Here is a 16,049-nt window from a genome sequence, read left to right as displayed (position 1 = left end):
AATGATTCTCTATGCTACTGAAACTGGTAAATCCCTTGGTTTTGCAAAACAATTGGCACATGTATTCTCAAAAGCTTTCAAACCCGATGTTATGTGCATGAAAGATTATGATGTTGCCAAGATGGAGTTCGAAGATTTGATTCTCGTAGTCGCGTCTACATTTGGAAGTGGTGATCCTCCGGATAATGGAGAAAAATTTTGCAAATCTCTCAAGAACAGGTTCTTTGAACATAGAAATTCTCTAAGGAAATTATCTCGGATAAGCCAGCTCGACTTGCCACCAGAATCCAGGCTCAGGAGTAAGAAAAAAATAAGCGTGGCCCTTTAGTTAAGCTCTCAAGTCAAAGATTTGAGGATCCTGCGCATGTAGTCTTATCAAGCGATTGGCTATTTAACTCACGATTCTCTTGCTTCGCACTGGGATCTCAATTAGACACGGAGCTGTTCTAATTTTGGAATTTTGGAGATTCTCTATGTTGGTAGGGGGGCGCTGAACGTATTCATCGCTTGGAATGTGGGGACGAAAAGAGAGAACACGAACAGACCTGTAAAAAGTGGGCAAATGACACCTTTCGGGCTGCTTGTGAAGCATTTAACTTACAGTTAACGACACTAGTAGTGACCGATATGGGCGCAGACTTTGTTCAAGAGCCTTATCAATCAAATCAGAAATTGGTTTCTGCTGATTCTTCTGAAGGACCTCACTTCAAAGAGTATTTTTCCAAATCTCTTGGGAAGGAAGTTCTACCTCTTAAGGTGACACTTAATGAAGTGATTGCTGGTAGCAGAGACGCTGGTCTATGCACTATTCAAATTAGATTGTCTTGGCAAGATGTGAGCTTGAATAACCCTGTCTTGTTTGAACCTGGTGACCATCTTGGGGTACTTTCAGAAAATATGGATGAAATGGTATCGAAGATAATTCAGAAGCTAAATCCTGTCCCAAGCCTTGAACAGACTCACCGTTTAATGATACCGAAGGAAATTTTAACTATTGCTTGCCCAAGGAAAGAATGGGTTTTGTATGAAAATCTACCTCCTGCTACAGTCGTTGAATTTTTCAAAAAGTTTTTTTTTATTAAAACAACCCCGACCCAAAAACTCCTAGGTGATCTTGCTACCTATGCTATAGACCCAAAAGAAAAAGAGGATTTGAACATGGTCTCACAGGATGTGGGGAGGCATGAGCAGTGGAAGCATTACAAATGGCCAACCATACTGAGCTTTCTTGAAGTGTTTTCATCACTGAGTATCCCTGCTGAAGTCTCGTCTATAAACTCCCATTGATGAAACCAAGCTTTTATTCCGTATCTTCCAGTTTGTTGAGTTCACCAACCTGTGTGGATCTAACAGTTGGGACAGTCAAATTTATTACCCAAGGTGGTTCATCTTGAAATGGTCTCTGGTCAATATACATGAATCAAGCCACCGTTAGAACAACCGTAAACCCCTTCTTCAGGAGTGAGCCTCGATTTTATTTGCCAGAAAATCCAACCGTACCAATTATAATGGTAGGACCGGTTACAGGCATCGTACCATTCAGGAGTTTCTGGATGCACAGGGCAGAACTGATGAAAGTTGAGCAACTGGGTCGAAAGTTGAGCGGTTGGAAAAACTGGGTGGAGAGGGCTAGATAAAAATTGTAGACTGAAATAAAATGGATGTACCAGATGAAAATATGGCTTCCATATCAGAGGTACTTAGTCGAAATTGCTAAAATTACACAAGAATACGCGGGAATTCCACATGTCGAAGAGTTTATCGAAAAATTGAAATTTTCAGATATCGATGAGTTTATACAAAAATTGAAATTTTCGACGAACTAACTGAGTCGTTTTTCGCTACGGTCAAATAGCAAATCGGTGCAGCTAGGGTACAGAGGAGTAACAATATAAAGTCTTATGTACCTAATTAAAAATATCCACAGGATCGTAGTACGATAATCGAATCTACTAAAACAAGGTTCATAGAAACGAGTGTTTTTCTTAGAAGTTTAGAACAGAGGTAATGACATTCAATACCTCAACTAGTATCAGGGAATATGCAGACAAAATTTGTCGGTCTGTATGCTTACAGTTAGAGAAAGGTGGAAATGCCTTAGTTATCTCTGGGAGGTTCAAAATACTACACAAGTTTTGACGTGATAACAGGATATTGGCAAATAGCCTTAGACCCAAAAACAAAGCACAAGGCAACAGTAATCTTAGATGATGACAGAAAGTTTACATTTGAACGTATGCCTTTTTGCTTATCCTTCAGTCCAAACTGTTTTAGTCGACTAATGAATTTGGTGTTAAAAGATAACGAACCAGAAAGGAAAAGATACCTTGGCTTACTTAAATGATGTAATTTGGTTGCCTGAAAACCTGGAAGACCATTTAACTGAACTTCGAAGAATACTGGGAAAATTTGAAAAAGCAGACTTAAAATTAAAACCAGAAAAGCTAAAAAATAGTAGTACCAAAACTAGTTTTTCTAAGACATCTGATAAACTAAGGGACTATTTAGCCAAATATAGAAAAATTTACGGTCATAGAACAATTACAACCAGCAAAAGATAAAAAAAGCTGGAGATTAGTGTGTGGTTTGTTAAGTAATTTCCGACGATATATTAAAAATGATGCGACAATAGCACAACCCTTAACCAACCATTTCCGTAGAAATGGAACTAATATACCTTTTTTTGACCGTAAACTCTGGGTTTTGTAAGAAAATTATAGAAAATACATTTCTCTGGTTCAAATGTGAATCTTTCGTTAGAAAAAACCTAGCTTTGGATCGAAAATAAGGCATTCCCGCAAGAATTGAACTAATATACCTTTTTTTGACCGTACAATTTACTTTTTTGTAAGAAAATTATAGAAAATACATTTCTCTGGTTCAAATGTGAATTTTTGGTTAGAAAAAAAACTAGCTTTGGATCGAACATAAGCTATTTCTGTAAAAATTGAACTAATATACCTTTTTTACCGTAAACTCTAGTTTTTGTAATGAAAATTATAGAAAATACATTTCACTGGTTCATATGTGAATCTTTGGTTAGATAAAACTTACCTTTGGATCGAAAATAAGCCATTTCTGTGAAAATTCAACTAATATACCTTTTTTGACCGTAAACTCTAGTTTTTGTAAAAAAATTATTGAAATGGTTAGGATATAAAGTAATAGGGTGCGGGTGTTTTTCTAAGAATATACGGAAAAAATATTAACTAATCCTGTTTATCATTTGTTTATTTCTTTTATAGGAGATCCCGGTGTATATTCACGAAGGGGAGAATGCATGGGATGCGTGGAGTTTGACTGAGTCCGAGGATAAATTCCTTCTTTTTAGTACTAGTGAAGATGTTACAGACGATGTGATGGAAGTTTACTATACAGAGGATGGACTGTCCTACATTGATGAGGATTTGGTGAGAAGGGGGCCTTCAGGACGGCTCTGCGTTGAAGATGATGAAAGTTTGGTTGAGGACATGCCCCCTCTGAGGATTGTAGTGATAGTTGAAGATAGCGAGGATGATATTGAAATAATAGAACCTGATATAATATATTTAATGAGTGTTGTGAATATTGATTTGACTAATGAATAAAAAATATTAGAAGAATGATTTTATTTAAATAGGTCAAATGAAAAAATTGGTTGATTGCTTAAGAAATATATGGAAAAAAATACATTACGCAGTTAACTTCTATGAAATTTTTACCTTTGACAGATAATCTGTTATTGTCAAGGAAAACTGACAAAATATTAGGAATATTAGTCCAAAATTTTAGTCCTCTCGGTTAGCACGAAACCAATGAAAGGAAATTAACCTTTCGAGTTCTGGCTGTGGTACCAATTGGTTGCGAAAAACCCAAATGATTGACTTGAAATAAATATTTTTACAAGAAATGTCTGAAGTCTTTTTGGGGAGATGGGAACAATACCTCCATATGTGACGTGGGATTAAGAGTCTACCACTGTGAGTTTTAATATTAATGAGTGTATAAAACACTTGCCAAGAAAGGGGCTAGACTTCTCTGATTTCAAGGGGGGGGTCATGTGGACAGCGATGGTTAAAAAAGAAATGTATCACCATGCTGCTCTGGACCATAAGTAAACAGTTTGTCGCTTTGGACATCTGCCCTTCTTGCATGAAGATTTTCCAAGCTCCATTAAGTATTTTTGCTTAAGATATATATCACCGTTAATACACAATACGCATGTGTATGTGACATGCTGGAGGTCAATGGAGTCCTTTTAGTCTAGTTTGTGAGATACGCTTGAGTCATTCATATTAGACCTTCAATGGGTAATCCAGGGGTCAGCCAGAAAAACAATGTATCAAATTGTACCGTGTACAATATATACTTTAAATATGGAAAATTAATTTCGTTCTAAATACACTTCCCCGGTAAATCAAACTCCCTTAATTAAGTTTGAAATTCCGTTTCAAACTCTCATTTATTTGTCATAATGCTAAATATCTTTTTAAAAATGTCAAAGCACGAGATGATTAATTCTGAGTTAATCCATGGTTATTTGTAAAACCTTTGTTCTACGAGACAAAAGATTCTATAATATTTCCAATCACTATTGACAGATTTTAAAATCAGAAAAATTATGGTCTTTCTCAAGAACAGTACTACACAGTTGGATTGGAATCTCTCCGAATTATTTTGATATACATAGTCGGACATTGTTTAAAACTTTGATGATTAGTTTAGAATTACTCTCAGTACTTTTTATATTTAATGATGAGAATATAGCGAAAAAAAACTAATTTTTAGTTTTACATCATAATTATTCGATTTTTAATGCATAAGAGTAAAGTGGTGGGCCCTCCGGGAGGAGATAGGACAATTGAAAAATGTTGATTATGGATCAGAATCAGAACTCGCATTATAAAGTAGTGACGAAGTACTTTTTGGGGGATTGTCATTGGAAATCAGCTATTACCACTAAGAAGTCTATCTGTTTGCATTACTGAAGTTCGATGTTGCACAACTAAATATGTAAGTCTAAAAAATCTGTTACTTTTCTATATGTGTTGTTTTATACACCGGCATCTAGAGTCCAAGACTTGATAACTAGTTAGAATGCTCTCCGTTGTTACACTCTCGAGGAATATGATAATTCTACGAAGAGTGATTACACCCCTAGATTGATAGCTCTTCGACCTAATTAGTCAACTCACAGGGGAAATGAAATTTATTAGTTAACCTATTTGTATATCTCCCATGGGAGTGGCGCGGTCAGACATTTTATTCTCTCCCCCATTACAATTGGTTCGGTCCACAATATCACAAGAGCCACTAATCTATAACGCCAAATTCATAACGCCACAGAACTAATAACGCCAAAGATGGCGCGGTCGTAAACTCGGATTAAAAACATACGAACTAGTTAAGCTGCATACTTCTTAATTTAAATTTAAAATATTGAGATACATCCTTGTAAAAGAAAAAAAAAGAAAAGAAAATATGTCTAAGCCTATAACCGCTAGGCTATAATAGGGAAACCCTTTTAAAATATCTCATAGGAGATAATATCATTTTACAAATAGGTTAAGTTAAAGAGATTTATTTAAGTGTATAATTCCGCTAACTAAAAAAAACAGAAATGGCAGAAGAACTGAATGCAGTATTCCTTGCGCAAAAAATAGTTACAAAAAACGTAGAAATAACCAAGTCTCTCCCGCAATATGACGGACAAACGGACGTTGACGAATTTAATATAAAATTAGCGCAATTTTTAGAATTAACTAAAACTGACCTGAAAACATTAATAAGTATTTTTCTTCTAAGGCTAAGAGGGCAGGCATTAAATTTTATAAAACAGATAGAAAAAACTGTCCTAGAGGATAATAATTTGCCAATAAACACATTAGAAAAACTATTAACGGCACTCAAAGACAGATTTATTGAAACAAGTTCAACAAATAAATTAAAAAATGGGACAGTATGCTTTGATCATACACAGAACGTACAAGAATATTTACACAACATACGAATATCAATAGAAGCGAAATATGGCAAAGGCTCAGGAGACTTATATGAAAAAATCATACCAAATGCATTTTTGCAAGGACTTCCACCAAAATTATATAGAATGGTAATTTCTAAAAACATCCAGACGTTGGACCTAGCAGTTCAGGAGGTAGGGCGAATGATCGAAATCGATATGATCGTGGCAAATCATAACAAGAAAAAAATAAATAGCATAGGCGAAACAAAAACAAACCTAACCTCCAAGGGTGATCAGGCGTACCCAAATTTCTTTTCAAGGGATAATTCCCCAGTACCGCAAAGAATTAGAAAACAAGAAACCACCAGGCAGAAAACAGTACGTTTTCAGCCTGTCAAACCATACCAATTATGAAAATAACCCGGTACTAAGATGTTATATATGTAATCGTGTCGGAAATATCGCGAAAGTGCCGCTTTAAAAATAGAGATATAGCAGCATCATTTGGTGGCGGCACCGCCAGAAATACAAGACATTATGGCAATCATTTGTTCGGGAGAACAAATCTTAGTACCAGGGGCGCACAAAGGTACACTCAGGATACAATATTCCCACAATACCCTCAAACCAGCCCACCAGCACTTCATAACCCATACCGACAAAACTCGTATAATTTTCCCCCTAGTAGACAAAATAATTATAGGCCGACGGGAAACGCAAATTTTTCAAACCGACGGCAAATAGCTAATTGGCCCATGGGAAATGAAAATTTCTCGAGCCAACGGCATGTACAGCCAGCGCCAACGACCGGCACCAACGCGAGAAATATAAACTATCGCAGTAATACATGGCATAGGCAGACAAATGTGAATCAGGTAGATACGCCTATGGAACCTCACGTGTCCGAACCCCTATTGCAGGCACCTGCGTATGAAATAAAGTCCCAGTGAAGCGCGTTAGGCCCCTCAGAAGAATGAATTGAACTCAGAAGGGGCCTCAAATATTTTCCAGATTCAAATCTGTAGTAGTGCCGTCCTTCAGTGATAATAATAATAATAAGTTACCTAAATTCAATAATTTCTGTGTGACAAATGTCTACTTTAAAGCATTAGCTGACAGTGGTGCAACGGTTAACATTATAAACTCAGGTGCATTAAGTATGTTTCCCCTGCATGTTAAGCGACAGAAAAACGTTAATAATCCAAATTTAACTAGTATAACAGGGCATAAATTAGATGCAAATTCTTCGATTCGCTTTAACGAGAAAAGGGATAATAGGATAATACAATTTTCACGAAAAATTTTATAATATTCAACAATTTTCCGTGTGAAGCAATCATAGTCAAAAATTTCTTAAGGTCAAATAAGATATTGTTAGACGTAGCGAATAAAAGGCTTTTCTAACCGGCTAAGCCAGGAAAAGGAACCTCTACCTTATCGACTGTTAACCGAGATTACGAAAAAAATGTAACAGTAAATAAAATTTCCGGCGGTACAATGTCACAATCATTCGAACCCTAAGTCTCGTTACACAGAGGATGTAGCATAACAAGAAATCCATTTTCTTATTCCGAGTGATATCGGAAAAGTGAAGTAAATTTAGATAATAAGTGGGATGAATCTGCAAAAATAAAAATGGGAGATATGCAACAGTATAGGTCAAAAGAAATCAAGGAAATAGTGGAATTGTGGAAAAAAGTAGGGAACACCAATGCAGTCCAGGCGCAGCCAATGTTATTGTCGGATAGCGCCAGTCTAAACTTAATAGACAATAAAAATAAAGAAAAGTATTATGGATTCGCTATACTGAAACAAAAATTCCTCCCAGGACAATGCAAAGGATCCAAATATCACAAATGATTGAACCGGTGGATAACAAATCCGAAATATGGTTTGCCATCCCGTCAAACGAAATTCCTTAAAATTTTTGAAGTGAAGAACAAATTATATCTTACGACAAAGGAGAAGGTTTTATTTGGGTGACTAATAACCATGAAAATGACACTCTTACAATAAAAAAAGGGACATGTCTAGTACAAATCCAGATTGTTTCGGAAAATGACTTAAATAGGTGGGAAAATTCCAAAAGAAATCTAGTTAACGGCATTAAAACCTCAATCAACAAATACTCCCTAACCAAATTTCAATTTTTAAACAAATTTAATATGGATCATATTACTGACCTGGAATTCAAGAAAAAATTATGTGAACTAGTATGGAATTTTAAAGATGTGTTTTCCGCATCTTAAGATGACATAGGACTTATATCTTTTTATAAACATTCACTTTTAACAATCGGCAACCTCGTTACGAAACATCAATATCATATACCATAAAAGCACAAAAAATAGCTAAAAAATCATATAAATGAATTAGAAAAGAAGGAGATTATATGCCCCAGTATAAGTTCGTAGTCCACACCAGTGATCTAATTCCCAAAAAAGAATGGTGACCTGAGGCTTGTAGCCGATCATAGAGCTCTTAACAAGCTAATCGTGAGGAATAAATTTCCCTTACCAAGAATAGACAACAGCCTTGACTCCATTTCAATCAGGAACAAAATTTTTAATTCTTTGGACCTTAATAAAGGCTACCATCAAGTGAAGATAGCCGAAAAAGATGTCCATAAAACTTCGTGTTGTGCGACCGAATGTGGTTCTTACGAGAACCTAAGAGTACCATTTGGATTTCAGATAAGTTCAAGCGTGTTATGTAGACCCTTATTGCATTTAATAAGAGGATTAAAGAAGATCATTCATTTTTTTGATGATATAATATGTGTGAGTGAAGACGCTGAACAACACTTAGCAACGATAGCTGAGTTATTCGATAAATTCAGACACGTCAATTTAAAATGCCGGCCCGAAAAAGTTAATTTATTTCAACTGAAAATTAAATTTTTAGGAGTAGTAGTAACATAAGGAGATATCCCCTGACACAGATAAAATGAAATGTGTCCAAAAGCTCAAACCCCCTAGAATTATGAAAGAAGTAAGATGAATTTTAAGCCTTACTGACTACTTTAGAAAATTTGTGTAAAATTGAGCCCATAGTGCAAAACCCCTCACGAACTTTACTAAAGGGAACTCCCAAAATGTTACCTGGTCCCAGGAAGCCCAAACTTCCTTAGACCGTCTCAAAAAGACACTCACTTCAGATCCCATATTGTCGTTACCTGATTTCGAGAACGGGCAGTTTGTAACTACAACTGATGCCAGGTCAAAGGGCATCGGCACTATACTTTCGCAAATAATTACTGTAAAAAGCCACAATCGTCTAGAGGGTACGCCTGAACAAAATTTAGTAGAAAAAGTCATAGGTTATTCAAACATAACCTAAACAAAAGACGAAAGTAATTACTCTGCCACTAATTACTATCTATAATTCACCGCTTTTATAAATTTAGACACTATTTGATGTGTAGATAATTTAAACTAGGTTCAGACCATAACAGCATGTAGTACCTGCGCACATTGAAAAATCCCACAGGACTTCTAGTTAGATCGATTATAAAAATCCAAGATCTAGATTATAAATTTGAATATTTAAAAGGCAAACAAAATGCAGCTTGTGATTTTTTGAGCAGGTTTCCGGAAAATGTGTCGTCAGAAGTCGAACAGAATGAAGTCAATACTATTAAGACTAAGAGTAAATGTAAGAAAAACAAAGCTAAGGACCCAATAAAAGAAAATAAGGTTAATTATTGTCCAATGTCTATAGAAAATATAAAAAGAAATAAAAAAAAAGATGAGATGTGATTAGCACTTATTAATTATTTTGTGAATGATAAAATATTACCAGATAGACCCAAAACTCTTAGGCAATAAATAGATAACTTTACAATGGTTTTGATAAAGAAATATTATGCAGAATCGTGACTGCTGATGGAAACAGATACAAAATTTCCTTTATACCTATGTTACCCCAAAACCTAGTAACACATGCTTTTGAACATTTTCATTTGGACATAAGTGGAGACTCAATGGTAACGAAAAATTTCCATAAATTAAAGCAATATTTTTACATACCATCGGCATTAACAAAACAAAGAATTTGTCAGTACATGCTAAGCGTGTAACTTAAAGAAAAATCCCCAAGCATACCCTAATCCTCCAACGGGAAGAGTTCTGGTAGCGAGATTCCCCTTCGATATTATCTCTTTTTATTTATATTAAACCAGTGGAGGTCTACCTATTTCTAACAGAGGCCAAACTTGTGTTCTGTCAGTCATTGATCCCTTTTCTGAATTTACTTGAGCAAAAAATTTACAGAATCAAGGCGCTTATGCCACGAGTAAGGCAATGGAAAAATAATTTTTAAAATTTGGCATCCCACACAAGGTCATAAATGACAACGGGAGAAATTTTGTTTCAAAAGTAACAAAAGACCTAATGAGTTTTCTTAATATAGAAAAATTAGTAACATCTCCTTATCATCCACAAGCTAATGGAAAAATAGATAATAGTCATAAAATTTTTTTGAATGTATTAAGTATTTATACAAAGTACAACAGGACTGATTGGGACCAATTCTTACCTTATATAACTAATATAATCAACACTGTCTATTCAGAAAAAACTAAATACAACCCTTTTTGCTTACTTTTTTGTCGCAATTTTAGAATCCCATATGATGAAATTATCGAATTCAGGCAATATTACAATACCTCAGAAGATTATAAACAAGAATTCATAAATAGAATGAGAAAAATGTATAAAATAGTAAGACAAGATTTTAAAATACGTAAAATAATTCAAGAAGTAAGAAACCTACCCAAAGTCAAGGAAAACATAGATTTTAAGATAGGGACTGCGTTTACCTAAGAAATGAAGCAGACAGAAGGCAAAAAACTATCTAATAAATTTTCCGGACCATAAAAAATAGTCAAAAAGTAAGATAACGATTTTAAATTTAAAATAGCAAACCCTGATAATGGAAGAACTTATAAGGCACATTTTAGCCGAATAAAAAGAGCCAACGTCCTGGAAAAATTGGTTTTGCGTTCCTCATCTCCTGAGTTCTCAGACGCAGAAGAAGAGACTCTTAAATCAAGATTTTCAGATATAAAATCCTTTAACTTCAAGCAAGATTACTTTGAAAACGAGTGATGAAGAAAACTTTGAAGAAGTCCTAGCTATGAAAAACCTGGTTATTCCCACAAGGAAATCCCTAGTACCCATGAGAATAAAAACACTACAGATTTAAAAACATTCATCGTTGGAGAGTTCAAAAGAACTAGATTTATCCGATATAACCTAGAACATACTTTTTTCCTGAGGGACTTTTGTACCTTAGTCCCCCCATAAGATTTCCAAACGATATGGTTTCCCCAGAAGCACAAATAGAAATACCCCTGTCACTAAAGAGGACCTTGACCAGTGCGGTATAAACTGCCGATACTCTTGTAAAAAAACTACTCTTAAAGATCCAATTGAAACAAATCTACGAGAAGCGATGGATTTAATAAATCTACCCATAAAAAACTTGCCTTGGACTTAAGCCCCCCAGGACGTCCAGGAAGGACATTATAATGATAGAGCCATATCCAAGATCAAGCCCAAACAGTGGACTTCATGGTGGGAAAAACTAGTGCAGAACCTGCCCCATCCTCCCTAGGAAATGGCATTTACACAATGGAGAAATCCCGCAAAAACTTTTATTCCTCCCAGAGTTTTTCATGAGAGTGTCATATCTCCCGAGCTGAAAACGGAAGGTGAAGAATTAGGGAGTAAACCATGTACATCCAGAAGAGTAGAACTTAATAAAAAAAGGGGAGATGATGCCTCCGGGACCCGAAGCGCCACTTCTCAGATTTCTAAGTTGTAATAATCAAAATCTGGTTCCGAAGAATCCGATAGCGAATCAGACCATATGGTTAATAAAGAAATAGGAAAATCAAAACCAACTTCAGCGGCTGAAGACGCAAAACAAAAAAAAATAAACGTCAAATAATTTTTTTAAAAAAAAAAAAAAAAAATTTAAATAATATACGTCGAAAACCAAAAATAGAAAACACACCCTGAACCCGACCAAAACGGCACTATGCAGTCAGGTAGACAAGTTAAGAAACCTGACAGATCGAAATATCCCTAATTAATCTAAAGTCAAATGTTCTTGTCGTGGGGAGGTTATATCCACAACCATCGACTAGTATTCCTCTCTTATTAGTAGATGGAGGCGGATTTTTAATCCCCTATGAAAATCAACTTGTGAACCACCAGAATAAATTCAAAATCAACCAAGCAAATATCAGTGAATACAAAATTCTATAAGTGGTGTCAAAGCACAGTTGATAAATGAAAAAAGTCCAATTCGATATGTTCGTGGTGGGCCGTTGGTAAAATTTTGTTTTTTTTATTTATTTTTGGAAATTTCTGCCTAGGGGTTAGCGGCCTTCCACTACTCGACTATACCCCACAAAAGTGAATAAATTAATAAATAACCCCCAATTATACCCAGCTATTGAATTTGATAGAAATTTTACACCACGGGGAGTTCGTGTTTCATCGCCCCAGAGGACAGTGTTTCATCCAGTTCGTAGTAAAAACGATTCCTATGTTCCTCTGCGAAAATCAACTATGTTTCTACAAGATGATCCACGGAAACCATCCCCTACTCAGTATTAAGTTTTGTATTCAAATCTAAAGAGATGGACAACGTGGTGTGGGAAGTCTGGGGAGAGCTCGTCCACAAACAGCGTTTGGTTTGCTGGGGGCATGATCGTCCCCATATTTTATATGAGAAAATCGACCCATGTCCTAACCTAGATTGATATTATCCAAAACAAGAAATTACCAATATAAAAGAGTCTAATTACGGACTGAACATTTCCAGATCATGGCAACAGAATCAAGGCCTATCCGTAAGGCGATAATAGATACAGAGCTTATTAAAAAAATAAATGCGAAGGAGAGCATTATACTATTCGGCAGCCCTGGTAGTCGAGGACGAACCAGGAAGTCAGGTTTATGAGAAAGAATGGGATTTAACCTACAACCTTAAAGAGTATGCACATCACACTTATAATTACGATTTAGCACTCGCAAACAACCCCAAATATCGTCCAGCTAGAGTGAACGTTAAAACAAGATATAGGAGAAAAAGTGCAAGGCAACTTGGTTGTTTGCAGTTATTAATAAGACGTTTACAAAAGAATCTCAGTATTAAATATTTCTATTCTAAAGGACCTACTCAAACAGACCTCTTACTCCTTGATAAATGTAGAGCTCCAAAAATTTGTTATAATTTAGAGAAAAATCCTCAATGTGTTAAGTATGAAGGCATACATCATCCCCTAACAGAAATTCAATATTATAAACAATTCTTATTTGACCCGGAACCTAAGGAATACAAATCTATTGGTAATAAATCATTTCTGAGACGCATTAAAACACATCAAATAAAAAGAGACACCTATAAAGATATTGAAAATAAAATCAAAATAAGATTCCAAACTTTAAATCTAACAAAAAAAACAAAATCAAAATCAGTATAATCATCGTGTAAACCTCAATGTAACAAGTTATCGTAGCTTCACCCAAAATGAATCATTCGCTAACATTAAAAGCACCCGTTTCTAGATACTCGCTGACTTCTGACGATCGCGCGCGCCTACAGTTTTCACTGGACCAGTATCAATTGGAACTAACAAAAAAAACCGGCAACAAATCAGAAAAGGGATACACGATTGACTGTTGCTAACCACTTAGGTAGATAATTAATTAATTAATAGCATGAAAAAATTTCCTAGCTGTCTGCCATTAAATAAACCAAATTTAGTGTCAGGAACATTATCTTATATTTATCCACAGTGTTTAGAGTATAAAAAATGTCACAGTGTGAATAACTTAAATAAACTATTGAGCGAATATGTCTTAATAAAAGTAGTAAAAGAGCTAGACTTTGCCACATTACATTTCCTCCTAATGTGACCTAGAAGTTCCCTAGAAGACAGAGTAATCTCAAGAATAATTGCAAATTTAGTATATTATAACTTCATTACGCGGGTAAGGCCCACAACAGTAGAAAGGACCAGACTGGCGGCTACCATGACATTCAGAACTCTCTTGCATAAAATCTCAATGTCCAAATATCCCTTAACTGCTGAATTTATCGCAAAAAATCTATTGCAAATTAAAGATGAAAATGGTATCACAACAATATGACCCCTTAGATTCATTACATTTCTAATAGATTGAGTGTACAACTCACTAGGTGGAATGGATTTCCTGAAGAATTTGTAAAAATTGCTTGAACTTTGACAGCATACACCCCGAAATAATATCCAACACAATGGAAGTTACCGTACGAAATTATAATGACATAATGGAAATCGCACTAAATTTTTTTGGAGAAGATGAACATTTTGGATCCAAAGTATGTTCCAATTTTGATATTATTGTACGTGAACAAAAATGTTGTAATGCATCACATATACAATTAATTTTTAGATTAGTAAAAGTTATAAATAATCCACTTTCCCAAGCCAAACAATGTCGTAAAGTAATTCGTAAGAATATGCAAAAGAAATGTACATCGAATAGGTTGATAAACCTAGAACTCCCGAATGATCTGTTGGTCTATTTGATACCCATAGAAACAAATTAAAATAATGAAAACAACATAGTATTCGAATTGAAATTCCTAAGCACAAATGTGTTATCATGGGAGGTTCATCGCCTTAATATCATGCTAGCACGATTAGAAACACGCAATGCACTACCGAAAGATACGGCAATCTTGAAATTGAATATAGATGAACATGGAAGGAATCATATATACAAATAGGATTAAGGTGCTCTTACGATAATACATATCGTAACCCCCCCTTTTTTAAAGTTTTCTCTCTTGAAAGTATATATATATATATATATTATAAATATAATAAATCAAGTGATTCAATGAACTAGTGTAGATTCAATGAACTAGTGTCGATTCAATGCCAAGTTAAACCATACACTTACCTCAATGCTCTCATGTAAGAAAATCATTTTTTCATTAGTGCAGAACTTAATAATTCTGGTTGTAATAACGCCAATAATGTTATTAAAAGATTGATAATAAAAATAGGTTACCAGTGTATTTATATATATATGTTACTTGCATACTTATTTATGTGTTGCTTACTAAATATAATGGAAAAGAATACGATGCTCGGCAATCATTAACTAAACCTTTAAGGTATATCTCAACCAGTCATAATTGCATATAATAAACAGAGTAAAGCTGGAATCTCCATGACCATTCCAATCCTGAAATATTGTTTAGCCTATAATCAAAAAGTATACAATACAATAATCAATCAGTTTTGTTTGGCCACAGAATTAAACGGTTAAATTGATATAAATTATTACAACAAGGTAACCTAAGTTAAACGTAAAAACACCTTAGCGCTTAAAAAAAAGAAAAAAAGCAAATAAACAAATATCCCAAAAAATATGTAAAATTAATGACAAATTAATTTTAGAAACAAGCAAAAAGATGAGGCTTAGGAAAATGATAATAATCCTCATTGTTCATGCGGCAGCACAATATATTGTGAAACATGGAGTAATATTTAAGCATGGAAACTTACTCTTAGCCAGCCATAACGCATGGAAATCTTCATGAAATTGGATCCAAAACCATTTAAAACCTTATTTCAACAAGTGATAAGACTGGAGAAAACCACGAATAAACTTAAAGAATTGATATATTAATTCCCAAGGTCGGCTAAAGGATTGCTCACTAGTAGAATGATGCCTAGTAAGGACAACAAAAAGTGCCATGTCCCAGTTATCCCCTAACTAAAATCAAAATTCATAATAGATAAATTTGACAAGAACATGAAGGAAAACGATATGGCAATAGAACCCAGTACCAAGGAAGACTAAAAGAAAAGGTCATTGAATAATATTGAACATTTTCCAAGATATTTTAACGCAATGAAACTTATACAAAATCCCTAGCCATTGACTACAAGGGTGGGAAAACTTTATGAGGGAAATTACGCAATGCTAAACTACCGAGCCTATGGACTTTTCTCAAGGAATTATGGCAAAATCCTGCTGAGAAAAATGTTACGAAGCTAATGTTATCCAAACTCACAAAGAAAAAAGACTACAGA

General features: G+C 34.8%; 1 protein-coding gene and 1 pseudogene across 1 annotated transcript in view; both read left to right on the top strand.

Annotated features, from left to right (window-relative positions):
• Positions 1 to 3,587, top strand: part of LOC148946500 (uncharacterized) — a 97,106-nt gene extending 93,519 nt beyond the window's left edge. Inside the window, exon 2 of the mRNA XM_089097715.1 lies at positions 3,246 to 3,587. Coding sequence (XP_088953841.1) covers positions 3,246 to 3,587 — 342 coding nt within the window. The remainder of the gene's footprint in view (positions 1 to 3,245) is intronic.
• On the top strand, positions 2 to 1,415 carry LOC148946501 (nitric oxide synthase-like protein; annotated as a pseudogene).
• Positions 3,588 to 16,049: the final 12,462 nt, after the last annotated feature.

The sequence above is a fragment of the Artemia sp. Qi Xiang Cuo genome, chromosome 12, assembly GCF_049724085.1.
Source record: "Artemia sp. Qi Xiang Cuo chromosome 12, ASM4972408v1, whole genome shotgun sequence".
NCBI classification, from domain to species: Eukaryota; Metazoa; Arthropoda; class Branchiopoda; order Anostraca; family Artemiidae; genus Artemia; species Artemia sp. Qi Xiang Cuo.
The sequence above is the reverse complement of the archived record's forward strand: the minus strand, read 5'-3'. Positions and strand labels throughout refer to the sequence as shown.